We start from the raw sequence: 23,074 nt of genomic DNA, 5'->3' as shown, positions 1-23,074 counted from the left end.
GGGATCTCGATGAGATTCCCCGCTTGTTTCTCTCTGGCCGTGATCCAGACACAGATATCGCGCCTTTCCCAGCTTTGCATCTGGCTTGCTGTCTGCTCGAACACTCATGCTCTCAGTAAACGACATCTTCAACCGGCCGCCTTCCATCTCTGAGGACGCCCTTCAGTACACACTCTACCTTCCTCCAGACCAGACCGATCGAGTTTCCGCCACCGCCCTTGCAGCGCTGCTCACAGAACATGCCGAAATTCTGCTTCCTAGTCACATCTGGCACAGAGACGCGTTCGAGCTCAAGGTTGCGGCCGACCCCGAGGGAAACCAGGACGTATGGGTTCTCGAGGGCCGGATGAGAGTGGGGGACTGCATCGACGACGAATGGTGCACGGTATGGCTCCTGAGGGAGCTCAGCAAACAGTGGGATCTTGTTGTCAGGTGAGTCTCCGATCAACTTCCTGCATGGCCGGTGTCTGAGACGTATCGCAGCATCTTTGACTCGGACGGCGAATTTCTGCTCATTGAGGCGGCGGAAGAGCTACCGTCGTGGGTGACCCCGACGAATGCTGAGAACAGGGTGAGTATGCCCCCTGCGACTCCCCAGCTCGCGCTGAGAGAACTATTTAGGTCTGGATCCATAGCTCCGCCTTCATCTTGTGCCTCTTTCACACGTCTCCCCACCGTCTGGCAAAACGCGCCGTAAAAAGTACGACTCTCGCGAGGACAGCGACGAAGAGAACGGTGTGGATGGAAAGGAGTCAGATTCTATCACTGCGGCCGATGCGATACGACTCGTCCGCGACCCGCTGGTGGATACATTCGCGCCGGAGAATGTACAAGCAGCCGTCTGGAAGCGCATCGCGGGGTGAGTACTGCTCACAAGTCCATGAAAAGCAAGTATAACAATTGATTTATGGCTCATTCCAGGTACCCTGCAGCCTCGCGCCAACACATGCACGTCGCCAAGGCGTGCCTCCCCGTGGATGTAGCAAAAGCCCTCACAGTTAACCCGTTACTGGTGCAAAAGGCGGTCGAAGCGTTCTACACTCGTGATGGACTCCAACTCAGGGTATGCGTTCCATGTGCCGATACTTCTCATCCATACCTAATTCCTCTCAGGCGGCGCAGAAGATGTCGCGATTTTCTCCAGAGCCAGCTGTCCTCGCGTCCGTCAAGATGTCGCGTACGGCTTATGCCCAGCTCCAAGGACAGAAGTTTCATCCCCCGAAGGTCTTTGGCCGGTGGCAGAGCGAGAGGGTCTCAAGAATGGCGATGGAAGGACGTTGGTATGAAAATAGTAAGGGCCTCCCCTTCCTAGATGTCCCTGCATTTCGACTGAACATGCCTCCAGGCTTGCGGCTTCGAGATGCTATTCCAGGAGAGCAAGAGCCGAAAGGAGGCGATGTCCACGAACCTTGACGGTACCTCCTCATCGGTACGTCACAGCCAGCGAGACCCGACAGAGCAGTATCCTGACGATCCCGCAGGCGGACGCACTCAAAGACAACCTGCGCCGAAACCCGGAATACACCCAGTACATCCAACGCCTGCAGTCGCCGGCTACTTCAAGGACGAAGCGGAAGGCTCTCAGCTCTGGACCACTCTGGAAACCCAGGCCGCTGCAGCCTTCGTGGCCGCGCGCCGTGACGAGTAGATTGTTCATCTTACGTGCTTTGGAGATACAGCTCACGCCTCGATCCACTAGCGATGCGACGCGCCCCTCCTTCGCGACTACCGTCCAATCAGCACTCAACGACCACACCGACGACCGCGGCTTCACGTCCGAGGCAGAAGACCCCGACGACTGGCTCAATGTCGACGCCTCCGACTTCGACACGATGCTCGAGAAGACCATGGGCGTCGACAAGGGCAAAGGCAGGGCGAGGGCCGACGGCATGGATGTTGACGGCGCGGACGCCGAGGACCGCGTCGCGAAAGCCCAAGCTGAACGCCTCCGGGACCTGGCCAAAAAGGTGGAGGATTTCGTCGAACGCAAGGGCGACCTCGACGGCGCCCGCTTCGCAGAGTGAGTTGCGCCCCCTGAACCCGCTCTGGCCCACGCGTCTCTCATCACCCAACTAGCGAAGCGTCGTCAGAGGACGGAGACAGTGACGACGACGACGAAGGTTTCCTCGGCGGTGACGACGGTGACGGCGACGGCGACGGCGACGAGTCCGACATGGACGAAGACGAGCCCTCCGCGCGTATGGCTGCTCGGACTCTCACAGACGAACAGCGTGCCGCACGCCAAGCCGCGATGGACAAACTGGTTCCCGCGCTCGACCCTTCAGAATATGGTGCAATGCCCGCTTCATTCCACAGCAACTCTCAACGCGTCGCACCAGTCACCCTCAAAACCGAAGTGCACGATGCACTTGATACGAATGCCTCGCCCATCACACAAAACCGCCCAGTCAGGCCTCCCATTCTCCCACGCGACCACTTTGATGGCGTCGACTCCGACGACGAAACGGATGAGGAAGTGCCGGCAGATGAGGAGGAAGACGAGGAAGGACGGCCTCAGATCGTCGGTGAAATCGAAATAGACATGACGGAAGAGACGGACGAATTCATTGAGTTCGCTCGTCAGGCTCTTGGTGTCTCGGATGATCAGTGGGACTCCATATTGAAGGAGAGAGATGAACGAGGCGGTGAGCGTCATTCTCCATTGCATTATGGTGTACACTGACACCTTGTAGCGTTTGTGCCCAATCGGGTCACTGTCGAGGGCAGGAGCGAAACATTCCAAAGGAGTTACGCTCCGCCGCCCCACACACCGAGGTGCCGCAGTCCGACGCTGCTAATCCTCTGGACTCATTCGAAGCGGTAATGAAGGCTGTGGATGCCGAATTGGCCCGATCGCAGGGACGACCACGCGCTGAGCAGAATGCCTGCCGATCCTCCGGATCCCGAGGCAAAAGCAAAGTGACAGAGTCAAACGAGGATGACATCGACATCGAAGCGGCGATGCAAGCCGAGGTTGACGAGCTGTTAGAACCCGCGGATGACGACGAGAGCGCCGGGGCCGACTACACGCTGATCAAAAACTTCCTCGAAAGCTTCAAGAGTCAAGGTGGCCTCTCGGGTCCTGTGGGCGCATTGGCCGGCAGACTGCAGCGAGGTTGGACTTTTCCGAGAGATGAGAGCTAGTGGGAAGAGTTTGGGTCGCTGCGCAAACTGTGTATGTCATGCCCGAGATGCATGGATTAACGAATGTGGGTATATAGGCTGTAGAATATGCTGATCCCAATGGTACCGATCACGATACACCATGTCATCCTCTGCGACAAACCCTCTACTTCCTGTCCTGGTAGTACTTGTAGCCAGCAGGGCCACCGACGGCGTCACCGGTGACGCTGTAGCCACCGTCACCCGCCAGGTCTGTAATAGAGGTCAGCGCTGCATATTTGGAGGAAGGACAGTGCGTACTAGAGCCAGCGCCTCCTACGGCGGCGGGGTTGTTCGTGATCATCCCTGCTTCGTTGTAGACAGTACCGCCGGCGGCATTGCCGGAGTAACCGGTGTAGGCATTACCGCCAGGGCCGTACCCGTACCCCTTACCGCCGTAGGCGTCACCAGAGTAAGTACCACCTGCGGCACCACCGGTGTCTGCCGACCGTGCGTCAGCTTCACATCGCGCACTACAGGTGGGCGGTACGTACTGGCGCCGGTGTTGGTGAGGGTGTCCTCCGAGCTGACCTTGTTGGCAATGTAACCGCCGTTGACATCGTCGGTCGAACCAGAGTAGGCGGAACCACCCGCGGCGTACTTGTCCTCCGCACGCTTCTTGAGGCCGTAAGGGCCGTTCACTGATCGTGGCCATCGTTGACGTAGGGCCTGTCCTCCTCGCTGTAGCGGTCGCCGTAGCCGTCGTTGTGGCGGTTGTTGTAGTAGTAGTTGCCGCTGTCGTACTCCTTGTAGTCGGCATCACCGCCAACAGCGGTACCGCTCTCGGAGAAGCCACCGGTGCCACCAATATCTAGGTGACGGAGTGAGATGGAGACATCAAAACGCGCAGCCGAGGGACTCACTGCTGCCCGCGGCGTTGGTGTTGGCAACTGCCACGCCGTCGCCGACCTGCTGGTTGTACTTGTTGTGGTTGTAGCGGTCGTAGCGGTCGTCATAGCCGAAGTCGCCGTCGTTCGTGTTCACAATCGAACCACCCTCGGCGGTGCCGGAGTTACCGGTGTAGGCGTCGCCACCGGGTCCCTTGCCGTAGCCGTTACCACCGAAGGCGAAACCGCTGTAAGACCGGTCCGCGTCACCGCCAACGTCTGAAATAGTCGTTAGTGTCTGTCCCAATTGTAGCGAGCCATGCACTTACTGGACGCTGCGGCGTTGGTGAAGGCGGTCGTAGCTATCGACGTTGTTGATGGCGCTACCACCGTCGACCTTGCCCGAAGAACCAGAGTACGCGTCACCACCGGCCTTGTAGCTGTCGTACTGGTACTGAGAGTCGTAGTCGGCACGCCTCGCGCGCTGCCTATCCGTGGGAGCCGCCTTCGCCACAGGCCGCTGCTGGTTCTGTGCCGGGTTGGTGCCCTTGCCAGCACCCTGACCCTGACCCTGAGCCGAAGGGACACCGGGTACGCCTTTGTTCTGACGGAATGCCTGGGTGCGCGCGAGGGGCTCGTCGATGTCGGTGTGGGCCGCCTTGCTTGGCTGGGCGGCGGGGGCGCCGGGAGCGGCGGGAGCGGCGCCACCAGCGAGACCGGTGACCGTGTCAGCGACGGTGCCGATGGGCTCGGGGAGGCCGCGGATCTGGTGGGTCTTCGCGGCGGCCTCGGTCTGGCGGAGGGCCTGGTCGAGCTGGGGCGACGTGGGCGCACCAGAGACGAGGGAAGGGCTGACCGCGGCGGCGGCGATGAGAGAAAAGGCGATGACCGGGCTGCGCATCTTGGTGCTGGTGGTAGGGGTGGTAGGACGCTTGAGGAACGATTAGACGAACCAAGACTAGACGAGAAAAGAGAGACTGAGGAAGTGGGATGGAGAGACACAGCACGTCCCGACACCTTATATATGCGCCGGGCTGGTTTCAGACCCCGCTGCGTCTTCTCGAAAGGAGGGCAGGGATCGGGACGGCCTTCGACACCTGCCTCAATTGGATGGAGAATTCCTGAATCGGCAGCACCGACGCGACCACCACGAAGGGCGCACTTGGTATGACAGCATAGAGAGACAACATGACGTCGTTTGTCCTGTGTCCATATATGGTGCCCGGAGGCTCGTGCGCTGTGCTGAATGTCAATCATCTGGAGCATGACAAACATGTCGGGCCGGCTTACGGGATTATCTGGCTGGGAATGGGCCGCGATGTCGAACGGCTTACAGGATTCAGGAAGCCATAGCCGACTGCCAACATGAGCCCTGCCACCAGCTATCTGCATTGACGCCGGACGATCCTGAAGGAACTTTCGTGTCTACGCCAGCGTTTTCCGCGAACTCATCGCGGCGGTATTTTGAATGAGCTGCCAAGCGGTGGTGTGGCTAGCGCAGTTGAAAGAGCTTGAACTGGGTGCGACGTGTGGGTTTCGAAAGTTGGCGTTTTAAGACGCGCCATGTGACTGTGGGAATGAGCCCACGAGCACCTTCAACTTGCAGCGCCACATGCATACGACTTGTACATGTTTTGCTCCAGACCACGAACTGCAGGTTCCGTCGTGACTCGCCTTCGCCACCTCTCGCTGGTGTTTGCGGTCACACTGTGCCCAAATCGAACGGCTCATCGTGAATCAATAGTTTCTCAGGCTGGCTTGACTACTACTACCCATTTTCGCCTTCCCGAGCCCTCTCCATCCCCTCGGGATAGCACGATGCCTCGTGCCTGGTCTCAAGACGAATTCTCCGAACTCCCTGATATTGTCGATTTTGGAAGGATACCCTCTAATATTGCGCTTGGTGCCCTAGTGATGGTCGTGCCGGACACCAACGACCCATTCGGGGAATTCGACACTTACAACGAACTTGACTCGTTTGCTGGCATTGACCTCGACTCCGTACCAGCCCTCGGTCCTGCACAACCTCACTCTCCACCGACACCACCTCCATCCATGCCCGAGGTTCCAGCCGAGCAGGCGGTTGCCCCAACGCAGGTCGCCTCGCAGCCGTCAACCCAATACTCGTTCACGAGTCTATCCGGCTCGATCTGGCTAGAGTTGGATCGACGAGAGAAGAGTTGTGGCGGCTCCCAAACGTACAGGTAAGTGCGGGTTGGTTCAAGTCTGCCACTTTGTAAAAACATTGACTTCGCCATGTAGCGTCGCCTGCCCAAACGAACCAACCCGAGCCCTCAACGTCAACGCCACCGGTCGTGCCAGGTACGCTCTTATAGTTTAGATGCTCGATACTCGTCCGTGTCACTCACGCTGATATTAATCCTGAAGTAAATGATCCCCCTAATCCCAACTCTCTGAAGCGGACGCGAACAATTACGGGTGACATCAACCCACACGCTGCGAAGAGAGTGTCCGGAGAATGGTCACTGTGTGTGGGTCTATCAGTCAAGGAAGTACTGGAAGGTCTTCAGGGCGGATTCACCTGCGACGTGTACGTGTTTCTCGTCATAAGAGTCTGCATCTATGTGCTTACAGTCACTCAGATGTCACGATATCATGCAAGTGTCTCGTTCACAGCACCGCTACCCTCCACCCGCTGACCACCTCGCACTACAGGGCAGAGCCGCATTCCTGCATACCCTGCGGTCACTCGTACTGTGGTGCTTGCATTCTTAACTGGATCGAGCACTTTGTAAGTATTATGGCGTCTTCTATTTATGAGTTCACTCGCTAATGTCGACATAGGACCAACTCACGCCCGATTCTCGCAAGGAACCCACCTGCCCGGTTGCGTCGCCACCCTCCTCAAGGGCACCCTCATCGCTCCCAACTTCTCTTTCCGGAACGTAATCGAAAGCCACATCTCCGCCCTTTCAGATGCAGGCAAGGCGGAGTGGAACCCGGAAACGGGAGCTGAATACCAACGATGGTCAGATCGTAAGACGTAAGTGACTCTTCCGTCAGTTGACTTTTGAGTACATAGTGCTCACTTCGTCGCGTAGAGAATGGTCGACGCACAAGGCTGTGCTCACGAGATTCCGAGGAATCCGACGTTCACTCACTCTTGACCTGCAACCGTCTCCATCCCCGCTCAGCTCGCTGAGCCTAGAGGAAGGCTATTAGGCGAGTAAGGGATGCAATGCCTGACAAACCTGGGGTCGTTCTTGGTGCATGACTTCTTCCCATACCCGGCAGCATAGTGCCGATGCTCTGTATTTGTAGTGTTGCTAGGTGTATCGCCGCCGCGTAAGCGCCTGCACATACTCTGTTATTTGCTCAATCTTGTAACCATAGCAGCTAGCTAATACATGCGGCATTTCACATGATCATGTCTCGTGCACCAACTCGTGTCGTTGTGGTCAAAGAAACATATCATTGATGTACATCCGGGGCGTATGCGTGAAGTTCGTAAGACTACAGTGATCCAGCGATACAAGTGAAACCTCCAATCTAACACAACGATGAGTGTATCTAGATAACCTTACACAAGTCTCAAACTTGCAGAGGGGGAATGGTGTGTTCTTAAGTTGGGGTCAAGGGGTACTCTCCGCCTTACAACACGAAGGAGACCTCGAGGAGACCACTGGCCGTGGCATCGGATATCGTGACAAGGTAAGTGTCGTCTCCCGCAGATACAATCTCCGGCGTTGGTAAGGGCGTGCCGTCGAGCGTCGCGCCGAGTTTTGTCGTGATGGCACCCTGCCACAAGAACATCGCCGACGTGGACACGTCAGCAGCGACCTCGGCTGTTACCGTGACCCGTGAATGGGACTCTTCATGCTTGGGAGGAGCGAACGACGAGGTATGAGTGAGCTGTGGTGCGGTAATGGGTTCTGTTGATGCAACAGGCGCGCCCCGGGTTTCTCCTGGGCAACCAATCAATTCAACTGTTTACGAAAGACTGCGAGTGGACTCACCTGAACTTTCAACAACCTTCTTGCGGGCTTCGGGCTTCGGCTCGCCTCGTGCTTGCGAAGGATCGCTCTCGGGTATCCCAGTGGAGTCCCGCGACCTGGAGCTCGCAGTTTGCACCAGTAGAAATCCGAGGACGCCAGAGATCCGGCGTGGAATGCCTTCGCCGATAAGACGCATGGTGATGGCCTTGAAGAAGCAGCTCCAGAACCAGGCGACGACATTGAAAATGGTGTGGATATATGAGCGTATGATGCGCCCGGGAAGCGCGCGGATGAGCGACAGAGATGGCCGCCGGCGGTGCGAAAAACGACGTTCGGAAGTGAGCTGTGGTCGGGAGGGCACAAACGGCGTGGGTGTCGGCGAATGGACCTTGGAAGGTGTAGGTGGCAGCTCCGACGCAAGCATCGCTGGCGATGACCTGGTCGGTGGCGAGGGAGGCGGTGTGGGCAGTGGGTGGTTGGCGCGGTCTTCAACCATGGCGTTGATGCGCTTGTATGCGCTGAGCGGGGCGAGATAACACATCGTGTTCCTGTTCTGCACGATTAGGACAGGAGACGCTAAGAGTTCGCCTCCGGAGCCGTCGACGAGAACCGAGCCCCGGCCTTCAGATGATGTACGGACAACCCTGGCCTGGTGCTGCGCAGGAGAGTATAGTGCGAGCACTTCAGCCTCCGGAGGTTGCGATATTAGCGGCTGCAGCCAAGCGAAGGGTACAGCACAAGGCCCTGTCACTTCCGCGAGAGGCATCACCAGGACGTGGAAAGGCGGAGAGTCGGCTGCCATAGGACTTGCGAAGATGGCAACCTCGTCGCGCACGAAAAACACTCCGCGACGACGAGCTGCAAGGTCGAGTAGGACCCCCGCCGCATTCTTCAACGATGAAAAGGAGAGCGACCCAGCCGCATCCACGGATATGGTTCCATCGGGTGAGATGGACACGGACGCGGGGCAGCTCGCAGCAATGACCAAAGGTTCTGGGACGCTCACGCCGCGCTTGTACGACTTCGGCGAAAGCACCACCGCGCTACCGACACTAGTTTCGGTGTTCATAGTCTGTGCGGGAAACCTACGTATAATCAATTCTCAGCACTCGCACGAAGAGTAGCAAGAATACACATACTTGTTCGATGTCCAGGTCCAGCGCGTCCAGTCTGTCGGCGTGTTCAGCTGAGCGACTACACGCTCTCCTACGGTTTCCACATGGTGAATGTCGGCATCCGATTGTTGCCATCCCTCGCCGAAGGTCACTCCAGACAGGCCGCGTTCAAAGACCACAACCCCGTTTCCTCCGAACTCCCCAAGCCAATGGACCCGGCCTGACGGCTGCACCAGGCGATACGTGAAGGAGAACCGCGCACCGACCCACTCTTGAAGCGGCAGCTGTATGCGGAGATAGACGGAGTCTTCTTCGCTGTTGGCTTCGCGGAGGGCGTCCTCTGTCCAGAGCGAGAGGTTGCCGAGAGTGTCCCCACCTCGCTCCCCTCCGGCCTAGCCCATGGTCCGAAGGCGATTGCGCCCCACTCTCCACGCGCGCGGCCCTCAAAGGGAATGTCGGACCAGAGCTCAACCCGGGTTCCGTCGGCCTTGGCTTGTTGGCGGGACTTGGGGGAGTCGAACGCAGCTCTGAAAACGAGAGTCGGCGTCTGTCCTGCACAGCCGTCCTTAGACACCACAGCGACTTTGACGGCGGTAGTCTGTCCGAGCGCGGGGCAGAAGGTGAGTTGCATGGTTGCGAAGGGATCCGCCGGCGGGGGGGTCGGTGTCGCGGGGGTCGCCTGGGGCTCAAGAGCCGCAGGAAGAGGGGCGGAAGGGGTTGCCTGAGAGCCAGCCATGGGGGAATGAAGGTCGCCGAAATAGTGGGCTCCGCTGCCTGGCGGACACAACGAGGCTGAGAGAAGGCGCAGCTGGGCGCATCCAACGGCCGACCTGTCCTGAAGACGTCACGGACAGTCACAGACGCCCGCCAAATCTAGCCCGCCCCGGGATCGCTTGGGATCTGGTATGATTCGGAGCACAGTGCGAAGTAAACGTGAGGCCAATATTGCCTGGCTATAGATGGTGGTCAAACCTCTCTTCACCACCAAGACTGGATCAGAGATCCAGTTGCCTGACGAGCACTTATATATCGGACCTGACCTGAATTGATCACATGAATCGGCCAAGTACCTGCCCCAGCGGTCTTCCCGTTTTATGGTACAAAGTACACTACATGCTTTCGGAAACGGATATCATTCACCTGTGATAGACTTCCATAGAAGACTCGCTAGGTCTCCAGTGTTTGTGGTCCACCCCGCGCTCACCGAGATCTCTTGCGTCAGAAGCCTGCGACACCATTTGTCTGACGAGGTCCTCCAGCATCTCCGGCGGTAAATCGTACTCCGACGTCCGTACTGCGATTGCATATGTGGCTGTGTATTCCATCAGTGTCTACACATGGAATGCAATTCCATTGCGTACCGTTTTCGATTTTTTCCAGGGACTGGTTTGTCACGAATTGTTTCTTGCGCAGCTCTTTGAACTGTGGCGTGAACACTTCGAAATCTGTGTATGAGTTGGGGTTAATATGTCACCCAGACGTGCCAATAAGACGGAAGTTCACCTGCTTTACAACTGCGGACAAATTCACAGACTTCGCTGGCTCTCTGACGCCCTCCCCGCTGTGATATAGACGCGATGGCATGCCGCATCAATTCACCTGTCAAATCAGAGAGCCCAAGAAGATAGTCCTCGAGTGGCAAAGGGAAGTACTGCGCGGATGCGGGATGAAAGTTGATCAGTCTCGACGTTCGCGACAGAGGAGCACACTCACAGGGTTGCGGTCGTCGTCGGATAGATAGTTTTGGACCTCACGGTACGAAATCAACGTTCCGTGCTCAAGATAATGGGCAAAACTCAGAGCCTCGACAAGCTCCTGCAGGCCAGGAGAGACGTTTCTGTGATAGCGTGAGAAGCGCTCGCCATCGAGGTGTGGGCGCATGTCAGCGAAAAGCTTTCTGATTTCTTCCAGCTTGGGTCGCGCGCGGGAAGCGGCACGGCAGCCAAGCACGCGATTGTCACGCTCCACCGCATCTTCGGTCATGGTACGGTGGAGTAGGAAGATGAGCTTTTTGGAGAGGTTGGTCACATCTCGACTAGCCTGTGGAAAGGTTAGCGGTTGAAATAAAGTGACGTGAGACTGGGACGCTTACCTTGATGAGGGTCTCCCGAAGATCGTTATGTTCGTCGAGCTCCTCTCTGAAGTGATCGAACGCAGAGAGCACCGCGTCTCGGGAATGGATGGTGGAGGATGGGGGCATGCTGTTACGTTATGGCACAGGCGGCGATCCGGCGATTCCTGCGGTGCGTGCGGTGCGGTGCGGTGCGAACGGAAGACAGTACGGGCAACGAGGATCAAATTGCGGGGCGACGTCGGAGGCCAATGACAAGTGAGGGAGTAGTGACTGTGGCTAGAGGAGGAATTTAAGATGGGCAATGCACTGGTGCCGCCGGCGTAGCGCCCGGCCAAGCGGCCACTGGTCGGCGGAGAGCCCGGACGGCAAGGCACGGCCAATGGAACGAACGCTCGGCCGGGAGTAGACGCCTGCAGGCTCTGGTTGTCATATCTGCTCTGTTGCGCGGTCAGTCCTCCGCTCGTCTGCGTTCTCCCTTCTCCCTCCCTCCTTTCCCTTGGTGGCAACTTTTCCACCATGACCTTCGCCCCAAAATCCGGCTGCCCAATGTGCAGCATCGTCTCTTCTGCAACCTCCGCTCCCGCATCCCCCTCCGCCTCCTCGCGGCAGGCCGAGATCCTCTGGAAAGATGACAACTTCACCGTTTACCGCGAGAGCGCAAATCCTGTCTCAAGCAAAGGGCATGTCATTATTGTATTCAAGTGCGTTCCCCCGGTGCTCGCGCGTGTCCTTTTCCTTACGCCGTCTCGCTGCTCAGTTTACACGTGCCGTCAATATACACCCTGGTATGCACCCATCTTCAGCCCGCCGCATCCATCTTGCGGTCCTCCTACCTCAGCGGCTGTTGTAGGCTCATTCCCAATGTGTAGTCCTCAAGTGACCTCCCCATCCTTGTTACCCTTCGCGACATAGCACACCGCACACTCAACTCTATCCAAGCGCCCTCCTCGCCCTCCGCTTCGCCCATTGCCTCCGCCGGCTCACAACAAGCCATCTCTGACAACGCCTCCCAGCTGACGAGTACGCGCGACTCGTTCCGGATTGGCTTCATCAACTCCCCGTTCAAAGACAACAAGATCCCTGTCACTGACCACCTGCACGCGCACGCATACATTCTCCCTGCGGACCGTTTAGGCTGGTGGCGAGGCATTGCGTACAGTTCCGTCGCTTGGTACGAGGTCGATGACTTGATTGCGGAGATTCGGTAAGCCCCAGTTTCCCCCTCCATACCCATCGCGAAGCGCTCATATGCCATGTGCAGGGAAGAAACTTCGAACAATCGTGTGCGCTCCGGCATGAACCCGAGACCAATCGACCGCGTCCCTGGTGCAGGCATGCGGAGAGGAACCGCCGACGGTATCGAGACGACGGACGCACCGCTAGGGGTCGCGGACGTCGAACAGGGCGAGTCCGTGGGTAGCCCTATGCTCCTGCCACCCACACCATCAACCGGTGGAACGGTGACACAGGAGCGACCATCATTCAGTGATTCTTCGATACCCCATCTGACGGTGTAGGACATCCGCCACAGACGCGTTTATTTGTATCTTCATCATAATTCTCATCACGGTCCACTGGCATTGCGAGAACATGGGCGCACACATGTATTTAAGGACCGTAGGCACTCTCGGTAGGCTACACAAATGATACACAAATATTGCAAGAGTTGTCCTATAGATGGGATCCGAGAGCATCCGTGCATTACGCGTCTGTGATCAATACGATGAGTTGCAGCCTGCACGACAGAAGCAGCAGGCGCACAGTACGACGATCCGGACAGCAGGGTAGAGAGCGCAGCGAGTTGTTCTTCCGTGAACTTCTTCGAGTCTTCGTGCCAAGTGTCCTGATGGGTCTTCCGGAACGTGCTCGCGCACTTGCGGACCGTGGTGGATATGGGGATCTAGGAGAACATGGGAAGTGCGTAACGCGCAAGGAATGATGGGCACTCACAGGGTCGTATGTATGCTCAGCAAGGATGTTGGTCAGGAGCTCTGGCATCCAGCGCTCGATGGTGTATGGATAGCTTTCCACAAGAGCACAGACGCCCAGAATCGCCGCATGCAATTGACGAATGGCGGTGTTGTATGCAGGCGACTTCCTATCAGCTGGGAGCTTGCTATTTTTGATCAAGCGCACAAAGCGATCCTGAGTGCGCAGCTTGAGAACACCACTCTCGATGAAAATACGAAGCGCGTACCTTTAGGGTGATGATACTTTTGCGTGGCGATAGGCGGAGAATGCCTGAGAGTGTCCTGTAGGCCGTTGTTAGAATTGGGTGCACAGTGCACGAGGTATGGAAGAGCACGCACGTTGCTGCCATCTCACGCACTTCCACGACCTCGTCGTCCAAGCATCGACAAATGACCTTTCAGACGTACTAAGTCAGTAAAGATGTATGTAGTAACGGGATCGCAGCACATACCTCGACCATCTCGATTATTTTGATGTCGCTGATAAGGCAGGACTGTCGGAAGTAGAAGACTGGGCGCAACTATTCAGTTGCACAAAAATGCACACGAGGAACGGCGCTCAAACCTTGCACAAGCGGAAGGATCTTCAGGCGCACTTTCCATGACTGTCGTTCAACGTGATCAGTACGTGGACTTGGAAAGACGGCGATCCCAACGTACGGGAAAAGTCTGAATGGCGTTGAACAGTTCGTCGAGGATGGGGTTGATGAACTGACGTGGAACAATCACTCCGCACATGCGGACCATGAGAAGCTTTGCGCGATACGCAAGTTCATCGTTGTCATTGACTAATTGCTATCAGCCACCGCAGTACGGCAAGACGAGTATCCGTTCAAAGGACGCACCTTCTGTGAAATGGATGAGTTCGGGCTGGATAGTAATTATGTCAGTATCTAGTGGTCAAAGCAGTTAACATGCATAGTACCAGGAGGGGAAGTATGCAGTCGAAAGCGGAGATAGCGTTCGTGTCGTGAATGAGCTGGAAGAGCCATTTGCAAATGAGCACTCCAACACTGAAAACATTTATGAGATTTTTTCTTTCACTGCAGCATGAGGCCTTACCGGTCGTAGGTGGACTGGAACGCCCGAACGCCGGGCAATCGCTCCTGCCGCCAGACAGGGAATTGCTGTACCAACTCCGTGACACGCTCCTCGTGGAATGTCCCACGAATTCCCATGATATCACCCACAGAGGGGATGGTCCGGCACTCCTTGACGAATACTTCGGGTGTCAACATGGACGGATTGGGACGCCACTGCGATCAAGTCAATATCACAGCACGCGCCAGATGATAAGAGACGCAACGAACCATGATCTTGCCGCAGAAGGCCATGATCTCGCTAATATACGCAAGCACCTCCTCATGTTCGCACTTGAGTTGGGCCCAACAGCGCTTCAAGGTATCGTCGACCCACGCCGTGAATTTCATGCCAAGCTGCTCGTACAGCGCTCGGAAGAAGCAGAGCACCTGCACCGCCTCGAAGGTTGTTTCGCCGTTGAAGTCGACAGTGTTGAATTCTTCCATGATGTGGTCTACAAGAGGTTGCAGTCGACGCGGATCCTTATTGTAGAAGACGTGCTGGGCAGGACCTTTTAAGGATGGATTCATCGCTATCATTCAACGAGCACATACTTCGAAAAAGGAAGACCAGACTGCCAGCGTGTCGTTGGTTTTTTGGCTGAAGATCGTCCTGATGTGAGGAGTGAACCACATCCAAAACTTGAGCTGGGCGTCCGTTGGCCAGTGCTTTGAACCACCAATCATTCCTGCAATGAATTCTGCTGCCGCTCGTTGCTTGTTCTTGTCCTTGTTCGCGAGCAGCTCCTCAACTATCGGTTGGAGGACAGTGAAGGGCTCGTCATCCAGGAGTTGGACTGCGAAAAAGCATGAGCAAAATGCTTGTCCTTGAATGAGTAGACTCACAAATGGACTTCACAGTACACAAGTTGTCCTGAACCACAACATCGGAGTTGTTCTCAGCCGAGTAGTGGGTGGAAAGCTTCTTCCAAAACGCGGAGTCCTTCGCCGCACTACGGATAGCTGCGACGACATGCTCGCTATTAGGTTCCCACGGCTGGAACGTGGACTTCGTTTGGTGCGGAACCAGGAAACAGTCAATCGTGCTGCTCCATGCGATCCACCCAGAACCAAGCTTGTCTCGTAGCAATCTGCGAGTGTTACGTGAGCTGAGTGGCGTTCCTAAAGCGATATCCACTCACGGCTCGGTTCGACCTCGGTCCAAATCCAAGGGAACCCTGTACTCTGAAAGCTTGACTTCTGAGAATTCACGCGATGGATCCTCCACGCGAACCTTCCTTCGTAGCGGGTTGTGGTTTTGCTCGAGAGCTATGTCTGCTGGATCCTGGGCCAGAGCGCGGAGCTTGATGAATCTAGAGACTTTCATGACCCCTCGTTGAGCATACTAGGAATTAGGCGATTAGCTGCGTATTGAGCGACGACATGAATGTGAGCCCTACGTAGCGCTGAAAATCCTATCAGATCAATATGTCTGCGAAAAATGCAAAAAGGCATACCATGCTGGCATTCGAATCATAAGAGTTCTTGAGGAAATACTCAACATGCTCTGTCTTCATAGGAGCGTCTCGTCGAATCAGGGAGCGGAGACATCGTACGGCTACAATCGCGTATCTCCAATGCGTGTCAGGGTTGTTGGCAATCTTGAGCACGGTGTCGGTCTATACCGGTGTAAGCGATAGGAAGAGTGGGTGTAGTGAATACGCACAGTGAGTAGAACTGCCTCGTTGTGGATGGCAAGACGGTTGGCGCGTTGTGTCTCGCATCTGGTCAGGACATCATCCGCTATCTCCGCATACGTCACCATGGCTCGAAGATGGTGCGTTGCTTTGATCAAGGCGCGATTGTCGATATTGTACACCACTTGACTGGGCTCCCCGAAGTTCGCAAGGCCTGTTGAATTACGCTTGAGACAAGCTTCTGTGATATCACATTAACGTGAGACCCACTGGTTTCCGCCAAGGACGCGACACAATCCTGAATGGATGACTACAATCTGGTCAGCATGACACGATGTGTAGAAGAGAGGTCACCCCAAACCTTCTCATTGTGCTGACAAGCGAAGAGGTTCTTGACAAACTCCGTCGACAGCGTTGGTTCTGCAGGGAGTTCACACGACGGAAGGACATGAAGAAGGCGAGACCTTACCACCACTGGCATATTTGGCTACGGCGAGCGCATAAATACGGATGCAAAAAAGTGGAACTTCGATATGTTTGCGCACCGAAGACAGAAAGGTTGAGGGTCCACAGAGCTCCCTTCATGCGATCGTCATCTGTTCCAGGCTCGAGCGATTGGTACAACGTGGGAAGACACCGGCGCCGTACGCCATCGAAGCTCTGGAGATTCATGTAAGCAGTCAGAAAACTCAGAGCAGCAGTGACTGACGTTGCAAAGGCTTTCCAGAAGAGCCTGACTCGACCTGAAGATAGCCTGAGTCATCGCTCCGTGTCGTGACAACGAAAACTTACTCTCGGACTATGAAGAACATCAGCGCCGATCAAAAATTGGCGTATGGAGACTTGACATACCAGTAGCGTAATGCCACATCGACCACTGCGTGACGTCGTCGATGAGACTGTCCTCCAGCATACCCCTTCGACGTTCAATCGAATTCCATCGAAGTCGAGCAGCATGATATAACCTACACAACCATATGAAGCAGCGTAGTCCATACGTCACGACGAAACTCACCTCGCTCGCCTCACATACAGGGCGCGCGGCCAGACCTTCTGTCCAGCATAGTGACGCGCAATGTTTAGCTCGCTTTGGTACCGATCGGCTTGCAGATAGTAACTGTTCCAGACGTGAGCAGTGCTCAAAATCACATCGCTGTCCATTCACCTATCTCGACTGTCTCCATATTCAAGGAGGAAAGTACGGATCGATCGGAGCTGGTTGTATGCGTTGGGGTCGTCTCCACAGAAGTTATGCATTCAACGTACCAAGCCGTGCACCGCGTCCACAGTGTTCTCTTCGCCTTGCTGCCGCAGTGACACAGATGCTTTGTGAAGAAACTCGCCAAACTTGCGTCGCAGACCTGTAATGTACTGGTGTCGAGGATCGTTTGGATCAGATAGAGCAAAACCTGCGTTGAGTGGCTCGACACAAGCAATCATCTCGGGAATCTCGTGACTGAAGTATCTGTAAGACAATGGGCGGAGAGTGGAACATGATCACATACAGGATGTCGCTGGAGTCCAAGGCTGATTGCTGCTCTTCGGGCGTAATGAATTCTTTTGCGAGCGTAGGGATACCAGCGAACGCGTTCCGCACGAAGCTCAGATGTCTAGCAACTCTCAGCTTAGAACAACGTCAAGCTTTGCGAGACATTACCTGCAGAAATCGTTGCGCCATACACCGTCGCGGACGACGCCTATCGCGAGCTCAATGAGATATCCAACAGATTGGACATCAACTTACCTGACTCGAGCAACTTGTGCAACGTGTCGAGGATAGGCTCGATAAACTCCCTGAAGATCCGCAGTACGAAGTCTACCTCTTCAGCATTGGGCACATGCCAAGTCAGCTGGAACGCGCGTTAAATCACAACCTCCTACGAGACACGATAATCACACGTACTCGGACATCCTCTGGCTTATACAGCTTGCCCCAATACTTGTGATGGTTCGACTTGAAGTCTGAGAAAAATTGAGCCAAAGCACCAGTACATGAACAACCTTCCAACCACGGACCAGGCGAGTCCCACTCCGCGGGGTTCACGAACTTATTCTCGAGAGGATAAGTGTGACTTAGCGTCAAAAGCATGCTTGAAAGTAGCTTGCCGCTTGACGAGTAGCCACGCTTGGAAAACGTCTTCTCATGTAAGATTTGAGCAGCGACACTAGCTGGTCACAATACTTCAGAGTCTGTCGGCAAATACGTGAGTGATGAATCTTTGTTTGAACGGTTCTATGCTTACTGCTCGGCCATCACTAGGATCAGTTTGGTTGAAACATTTAGTGCGGACAGGTGCTGGATCAGCTTAGCACTTACTTATACATAGCGCCTCTTAGGATTGCGAGATCTGAAAGGAAAATGAGTCGCGTGATGTCACGCCGAGGACTGCAACTCACTCCAGTGAAGTGTGGTGTCCGAGGGGAGAGGAGTGGATCCTGACGACGTGATCCTCAACGAACTCGCACCATGGTCTAGTTCCGTCCTAATGCTACGATCACAGAATGGCAGGAATCGTGCCAAAGTCTTCTCCGGATTGGCGTTGGCAACACATTCCACCAGCTGGTGGATGGCCCGAACGGCGTTCGACCTGACGTTCTGAGTCGCGTAGTCCAGTACGAGACCAAGCACCATGTCGTAGAGCGGCTCTGATAGATGGACACATATCTGGCTGAACGCGCCTGACACCGCGTCCACTAGTTGCACTGTAGATGATGTTCAGCAGGTGAGCCAGCCATGATCAGTGAATGACCCACCTTCGGTGGCGCCGCCAGCGGTTCCGTTCGGTCCCTCCTCCGGCAGATTCTCAAAGAGGACGATAACTCGCTGTAGGAAAGCGGCCACCCAGTCCGCGAATGTCGCCGACGTATCCCTCAAGATGGCGTCTTCCTCGGCGTTGGAAAGTTCGTCTCGGAACCAGCTTCCACACCATCCGGAAAGGGCTCTACTTCAATGGAAAGGCCGTTGAGAGTATCCGGGGAGTGGTCCACGCCATTGCTGATAATAGTGTCGGGGCTCAATGTTAGCTGTCCAAACTTGATGTATTGTGCGATCTCGGAAATGAATGCAGTAGTGCAGAACTGAACTTCCATTGAGCAAAAATTCGATCGAACTCCACATTTTGGCACATACCGTTTTCGGCGGGTCATTCTTGATACGATCAATGTCTGGTTGTGAGTCCCGGATTAGGAGACGGGGGATAGTAACTCACCAGATCAATCCCAGGAAGTAGAAGCTCCAGAATAGGGAAGAGATGTTTTGCACCAGGGTAGTAAACATCGCGGCATACAAGTGCGGGAGCAACAGCACCAAGGGCCTTGATGACGGCTGTAGTCCGATGGGTCTTGGAGCCGGTTAGATGAGCGGAGTGGTTGATAGATATCATAAAGTCGTACCTCGACCAAGGCCTCTAGGGCGGGAACGGCACGCTTCAGGATGGGATGAAGAATGAGGTCTGGTTCCATGACGCTCATGGACTTGAGACAGCTCTGGATGTTGGAAACCGTGGTGCTGTCTTGCGAGAACATCGCCAGAAGCGTGACAGTCCTGAGAGATTTGACTAACTCATGTCTGATCTCAGGGGTGAGACGACGATGCTATATACACCGTATCAGCATTCGTAGGCTCGCAACCAGGAAGGATGATTACTGTAGGTGTCTTGCAGTCAGGCAGTTGCTCCTCGTGCCAGCCTGTCGGCGAAGGTGTAAAAATGACATGTAATGCCGCGCGGAATATATTGACTCACGCTTGTTGAAATCGTAGACTATGTACTTGATGAATGCGCTAAGCTTGTATGGAAGTTATTCATTGAGCTGGAAGATATGGCGAAGAGTTGAGTCTTACATCGGTCGTCCAGCTCCCAGAGTTTGTGGGATGAAAGAAGCCTTCGGTTGAAGCAATCAACTTCGCCAGAGAGTCGAGAGCCTTGCAACCCCCAAGATATGTCTTCGCCTTGAGGTGACTGCCTTTCCCAAGCGGAGCGGAGAGATAATCGCCGAGGCCACCAATTTGTTGAGGGAGCGGCGTGCTGGTCCCGGACGCAAGCGGTGTGAAAAAAGGTGTTGGGGCATTTGACGCGGGACTGGGCATAGAATCCGGTGCCATTGAATACACGATGATTCGTGCCAACGAGGCTACGCAGGCTCATAAGCATGGCATCATACGCGTATCGAAGAAGAAATCATACGAATGCGCCAGCTTGGCTTTGGAAGCCGGTTCATCTCAAACGTCGCTTGACCATCAGCGTTTGGGCCAGTGGTAAGAGAGCCGGAGTCGGCCAGTGGGATTTCTGTTCAGTGAGGACATTCGATCAAAGCTCAAATAATGGAGGTTCTGCCAGAGTCACGCACCCATCGACGCCATGCATTTGGCCATGATAAGGCTCCAGTCGGCATCCGAGAAGATGCCAACGTCGGAATACAGGCCTGACCACCTCCACTTCGTTTCGAGGTCTTCGCGCGACCAACCGGGTCGGCCCTCCCCTTCTGACCGCTCGTCGTCCGGGATATCCTCAATTCTCTGAGGATTACTCACGGATGAGTCGACGTGCATCTCTGCCAGTCGCGCGAAGAACTGCAGCATTCGGTCGTCGAACATATACGAATTCACGGACTCCCATATGCGAAAGAGCATGGGAAGATACGACTGGGGGTGCGAGAGCGGCAAGAACGTCAACATGTAATACTGCGACGCTAAGAGGCTCTGCGAAGTATGTCAGAAGTGTGCGGGTGCGCGTCGAGTGATCACTCACGTTTAGGCTAGTGCAATTCATGGAGGGGAGGAAAGTAGACAGCATCTCATCAACGGCAGCGGGGTGGAAGAAGCGGCGAACAGTATCAGCAATATACCCCATGTACCACGAAGTTTGGCTGCATCCCAGCGAAATTAGGGCTAGGGTGTGCGCATGGTAAGAGCAGAGGAACCCACCTAATCTCGAACTGACGCCTGGTGAGAAACAAGTCCTTGCTCAAGATCTTGTATATGGGCATCCACGGAAGCCTCAAGTCGTTTACGGAGAGCTTCTTCTTCGAACGAGAAAGCACTTGGAGCCCTTCGGAGCAAGCGGCAATGATATGAATGGACATGCCAGGTGTTGTGCACACATGGAAGTATATCTTGATGAGAGCTATGCGCTTCCCCTTCGGTATGGGATACTTGAGCATCGACCAGCTGCGCAGTGGGCCGTCAGCCTGAGAGGGAAACCATAAGAGAATGGCGCTCACTACGTTAACATACTATCCCACTGTAAGAGCCCGGGATCATAGTCCTTCGCTTCGACGCATTGCGAAAGCCGCAGCAATATGAAGTCAAGCATTTTCTGCATGCGCGAGTTGGACTCAATGGAGTAGGGTATGGACCGGGCATAGTTCCTGAGCTTTAGCGTGTAGTGGTCTGTCGCATACATGACGTCGTCCGGGATTGGCGGAGAAGCATCTGAGGGTGGCGGCCCGGTGTCCTGCAGGATGAGACGGGAGATGTCGGGAGCGTCCATGGCGTGTATGCGGGAAGCAGAGAGGAGGGTAGTTTGTAGGACGAGTCTCGCACAGAGCTTGCGAGGCCAGTACGGTCAGGGTTTAAAGACGACCCGTCAGTGGCGCTACGCGGACGCTCGATCAGTGTACGCGCCACTGGAGAAGACGCGCGTTGGGCCTCTCAAAAGTAGGCAGACGTATGTGGACAGTAGACTTACATATCCCCGATACACCAAAATGCAGCGTTCAATGTACTTCCCTTTTCACGCGCGCAGAACTTCACGGAACCTGGTTAAACGAGAGTGCTCCGTCTACATTACATAACGACTCAAGACATACATCGCCGGCCAGCCTGAAGTCAACCGCAAATTCGCGTAAGTCGTACACCTCTAGGATACACCCGTGGCGGTCAAAGACGCGGCTTCCTGCAGTTCCTGTATCGCTTTTCTCCTCACCAAATCCCAAACCCCGCCCCTCTGTGTCCTCACCTCACCCAGCCCTTCCCGAATCTCCTCCAGCCGCTCTCCGTATTCTCGTCCGTCATCTTGGAGCTCGCGGAGAGTCGCCAACGATTTCTCTAGAGCGTCCATTTGCATGTCCATGCGCGTCCGAGAATGTTCGAATATCGGTGGTTGCTGGTCTGTAGATAGGAAAAGCTTGTTGACTGCGGGGGTAAGGTCAGGTGCCCGCGCAAACCGGTTGTCCGACTCGTGCGGATCTCCGTCCTCGTCTTCGCGTTTGGGAATCACAGAGCCTCGAGTGTCCTCGTCTTCCTGCGGGGACTCATTCATCACCTGCCACAATCTACCCAACGCCCTCCGTAGCGTGCTTTCGCCTTCGATCAACGTGTTGGTCGAGTCCTCGAGTTCATCAAAAACACGAGAACGGAAAGAGTGCGTAGTAGCCTTGTCCATCACGAACGAGGTATAGGACAGGTGCTGGGTGTTCGGATGAGGGTACGGAGCGGTAAGGGGAGGAGACGGGGACCGAAGGTGAGAAAGGGTCAAGGGCCCGTCTTGCTCTTCTTCTGTTGCAAGCATTTGTTTGAGACGCTTTCTTGCCCGGTCTTCAGACTGCAGACGGTCATGAAGGGGCTTGTGGGTAGAACAATGAAAACGTACCTCCCAGTCCTCCATCCATGGTCCCCAGGCCGTCATTTTGCCTCTGCGTACCCACTTGGCGTGATTGAGAGTTTTAGAACCCCAGTTTCCCCCATATGTGGAGGCAGGAAGGTCGCCATCTTCCGTCTTGACGGCATGCGGATAGTAGTAGGAGTCGGTATCACAGGAAGGGAGGCTCATAAAACTGACGAGAGACATGGATAGCCATTCATAGCACACACAGCGGCGAAACTCACCTTGGATCCCAGTACTTATCTTCGTCCAGATGCGTGAAGGAACGTTTCACGCCGTTCGTTAGTGGGGCGATCGGCTGCCCGCCCGCCAGAGAGTGCGAGGGTGCGATGTCATGTGTGAGGACCTCGGAGGCCATTAGCTGCGTTGGGGTATTCTAGCACAGGTGGAGGACAGGTGCGCGTGTGAGACGGCGGATGCGTGGCAAGTCTTTATGAGAAGAAAGGCGGAGGTAAGGGAGGACGAGTCCGTCGACTGCAGTGGTGAAGTCCGGCGCGTCTAAACGCTGGCGGACGGCGAATGCCGGCGGGCAACGATTGGACAAGAGAGGACCTGGATTGAGCAGTGGCCAGGACTGAAGCCATCGCCGTCCTCTGCGAGCCCTCCGCTAGTAGGCCACCTACTCCCCTCTGGCCGCTCACGCATCTTCATA

General features: G+C 55.4%; 8 protein-coding genes across 8 annotated transcripts; 3 read left to right on the top strand and 5 right to left on the bottom strand.

The window, feature by feature from the left end:
- Positions 1-106: 106 nt before the first annotated feature.
- On the top strand, positions 107-3,144 carry BXZ73DRAFT_91693 (SGT1 protein-domain-containing protein; the record flags this gene model as incomplete). The annotated part of the gene is made up of 10 exons (XM_048026074.1): positions 107-432; positions 484-571; positions 636-859; positions 922-1,063; positions 1,114-1,251; positions 1,274-1,291; positions 1,346-1,644; positions 1,700-1,967; positions 2,093-2,645; positions 2,723-3,144. 10 exons carry the CDS (start codon positions 107-109, stop codon positions 3,142-3,144), a joined length of 2,478 nt encoding a protein of 825 aa, XP_047874966.1.
- A 243-nt stretch (positions 3,145-3,387) lies between these two features.
- Positions 3,388-4,890, bottom strand: BXZ73DRAFT_79799 (uncharacterized protein; the record flags this gene model as incomplete). The annotated part of the gene is made up of 6 exons (XM_048023160.1): positions 3,388-3,393; positions 3,443-3,603; positions 3,657-3,780; positions 3,825-3,973; positions 4,026-4,237; positions 4,319-4,890. The coding sequence occupies 6 exons, from the start codon at positions 4,888-4,890 to the stop codon at positions 3,388-3,390; spliced, it is 1,224 nt and encodes a 407-aa protein (XP_047874965.1).
- A 917-nt stretch (positions 4,891-5,807) lies between these two features.
- On the top strand, positions 5,808-7,172 carry BXZ73DRAFT_104259 (uncharacterized protein; the record flags this gene model as incomplete). The annotated part of the gene is made up of 5 exons (XM_048015824.1): positions 5,808-6,193; positions 6,252-6,311; positions 6,666-6,745; positions 6,795-6,993; positions 7,052-7,172. The coding sequence occupies 5 exons, from the start codon at positions 5,808-5,810 to the stop codon at positions 7,170-7,172; spliced, it is 846 nt and encodes a 281-aa protein (XP_047874964.1).
- Positions 7,173-7,601: 429 nt separating this feature from the next.
- Positions 7,602-9,796, bottom strand: BXZ73DRAFT_79797 (uncharacterized protein; the record flags this gene model as incomplete). The annotated part of the gene is made up of 4 exons (XM_048023159.1): positions 7,602-7,915; positions 7,967-9,030; positions 9,085-9,287; positions 9,323-9,796. The coding sequence occupies 4 exons, from the start codon at positions 9,794-9,796 to the stop codon at positions 7,602-7,604; spliced, it is 2,055 nt and encodes a 684-aa protein (XP_047874963.1).
- Positions 9,797-10,196: 400 nt separating this feature from the next.
- BXZ73DRAFT_51513 (Translin) lies at positions 10,197-11,260 on the bottom strand (the record flags this gene model as incomplete). Its single annotated transcript, XM_048020642.1, has 5 exons — positions 10,197-10,372; positions 10,422-10,505; positions 10,564-10,711; positions 10,774-11,100; positions 11,153-11,260. 5 exons carry the CDS (start codon positions 11,258-11,260, stop codon positions 10,197-10,199), a joined length of 843 nt encoding a protein of 280 aa, XP_047874962.1.
- A 390-nt stretch (positions 11,261-11,650) lies between these two features.
- Positions 11,651-12,651, top strand: BXZ73DRAFT_51527 (uncharacterized protein; the record flags this gene model as incomplete). Its single annotated transcript, XM_048020645.1, has 4 exons — positions 11,651-11,835; positions 11,892-11,919; positions 12,004-12,338; positions 12,396-12,651. The coding sequence occupies 4 exons, from the start codon at positions 11,651-11,653 to the stop codon at positions 12,649-12,651; spliced, it is 804 nt and encodes a 267-aa protein (XP_047874961.1).
- A 198-nt stretch (positions 12,652-12,849) lies between these two features.
- BXZ73DRAFT_91690 (uncharacterized protein) lies at positions 12,850-21,309 on the bottom strand (the record flags this gene model as incomplete). Its single annotated transcript, XM_048026073.1, has 48 exons — positions 12,850-12,869; positions 12,896-13,034; positions 13,085-13,279; positions 13,332-13,386; positions 13,444-13,499; positions 13,557-13,615; positions 13,670-13,709; positions 13,765-13,892; positions 13,950-13,974; positions 14,030-14,117; positions 14,167-14,360; positions 14,415-14,684; positions 14,739-14,980; positions 15,030-15,274; positions 15,326-15,528; positions 15,584-15,589; positions 15,641-15,802; positions 15,850-16,034; positions 16,091-16,130; positions 16,182-16,240; positions 16,366-16,480; positions 16,530-16,563; positions 16,669-16,785; positions 16,836-16,937; positions 16,970-16,973; positions 17,083-17,276; positions 17,326-17,430; positions 17,478-17,517; positions 17,565-17,670; positions 17,724-17,782; positions 17,837-17,960; positions 17,987-18,010; positions 18,064-18,076; positions 18,138-18,168; positions 18,218-18,523; positions 18,575-18,727; positions 18,748-18,898; positions 18,951-18,968; positions 19,030-19,161; positions 19,214-19,414; positions 19,467-19,507; positions 19,564-19,606; positions 19,662-19,951; positions 20,005-20,106; positions 20,168-20,519; positions 20,569-20,686; positions 20,745-20,987; positions 21,041-21,309. 48 exons carry the CDS (start codon positions 21,307-21,309, stop codon positions 12,850-12,852), a joined length of 5,898 nt encoding a protein of 1,965 aa, XP_047874960.1.
- A 369-nt stretch (positions 21,310-21,678) lies between these two features.
- BXZ73DRAFT_51535 (uncharacterized protein) lies at positions 21,679-22,780 on the bottom strand (the record flags this gene model as incomplete). The annotated part of the gene is made up of 3 exons (XM_048020648.1): positions 21,679-22,362; positions 22,411-22,594; positions 22,647-22,780. 3 exons carry the CDS (start codon positions 22,778-22,780, stop codon positions 21,679-21,681), a joined length of 1,002 nt encoding a protein of 333 aa, XP_047874959.1.
- Positions 22,781-23,074: the final 294 nt, after the last annotated feature.

Source organism: Epithele typhae, assembly GCF_022376455.1.
Source record: "Epithele typhae strain CBS 203.58 chromosome Unknown BXZ73scaffold_49, whole genome shotgun sequence".
Classification (NCBI taxonomy): domain Eukaryota; kingdom Fungi; phylum Basidiomycota; class Agaricomycetes; order Polyporales; family Epitheliaceae; genus Epithele; species Epithele typhae.
This window is presented reverse-complemented; position numbering and strand designations above follow the sequence as displayed.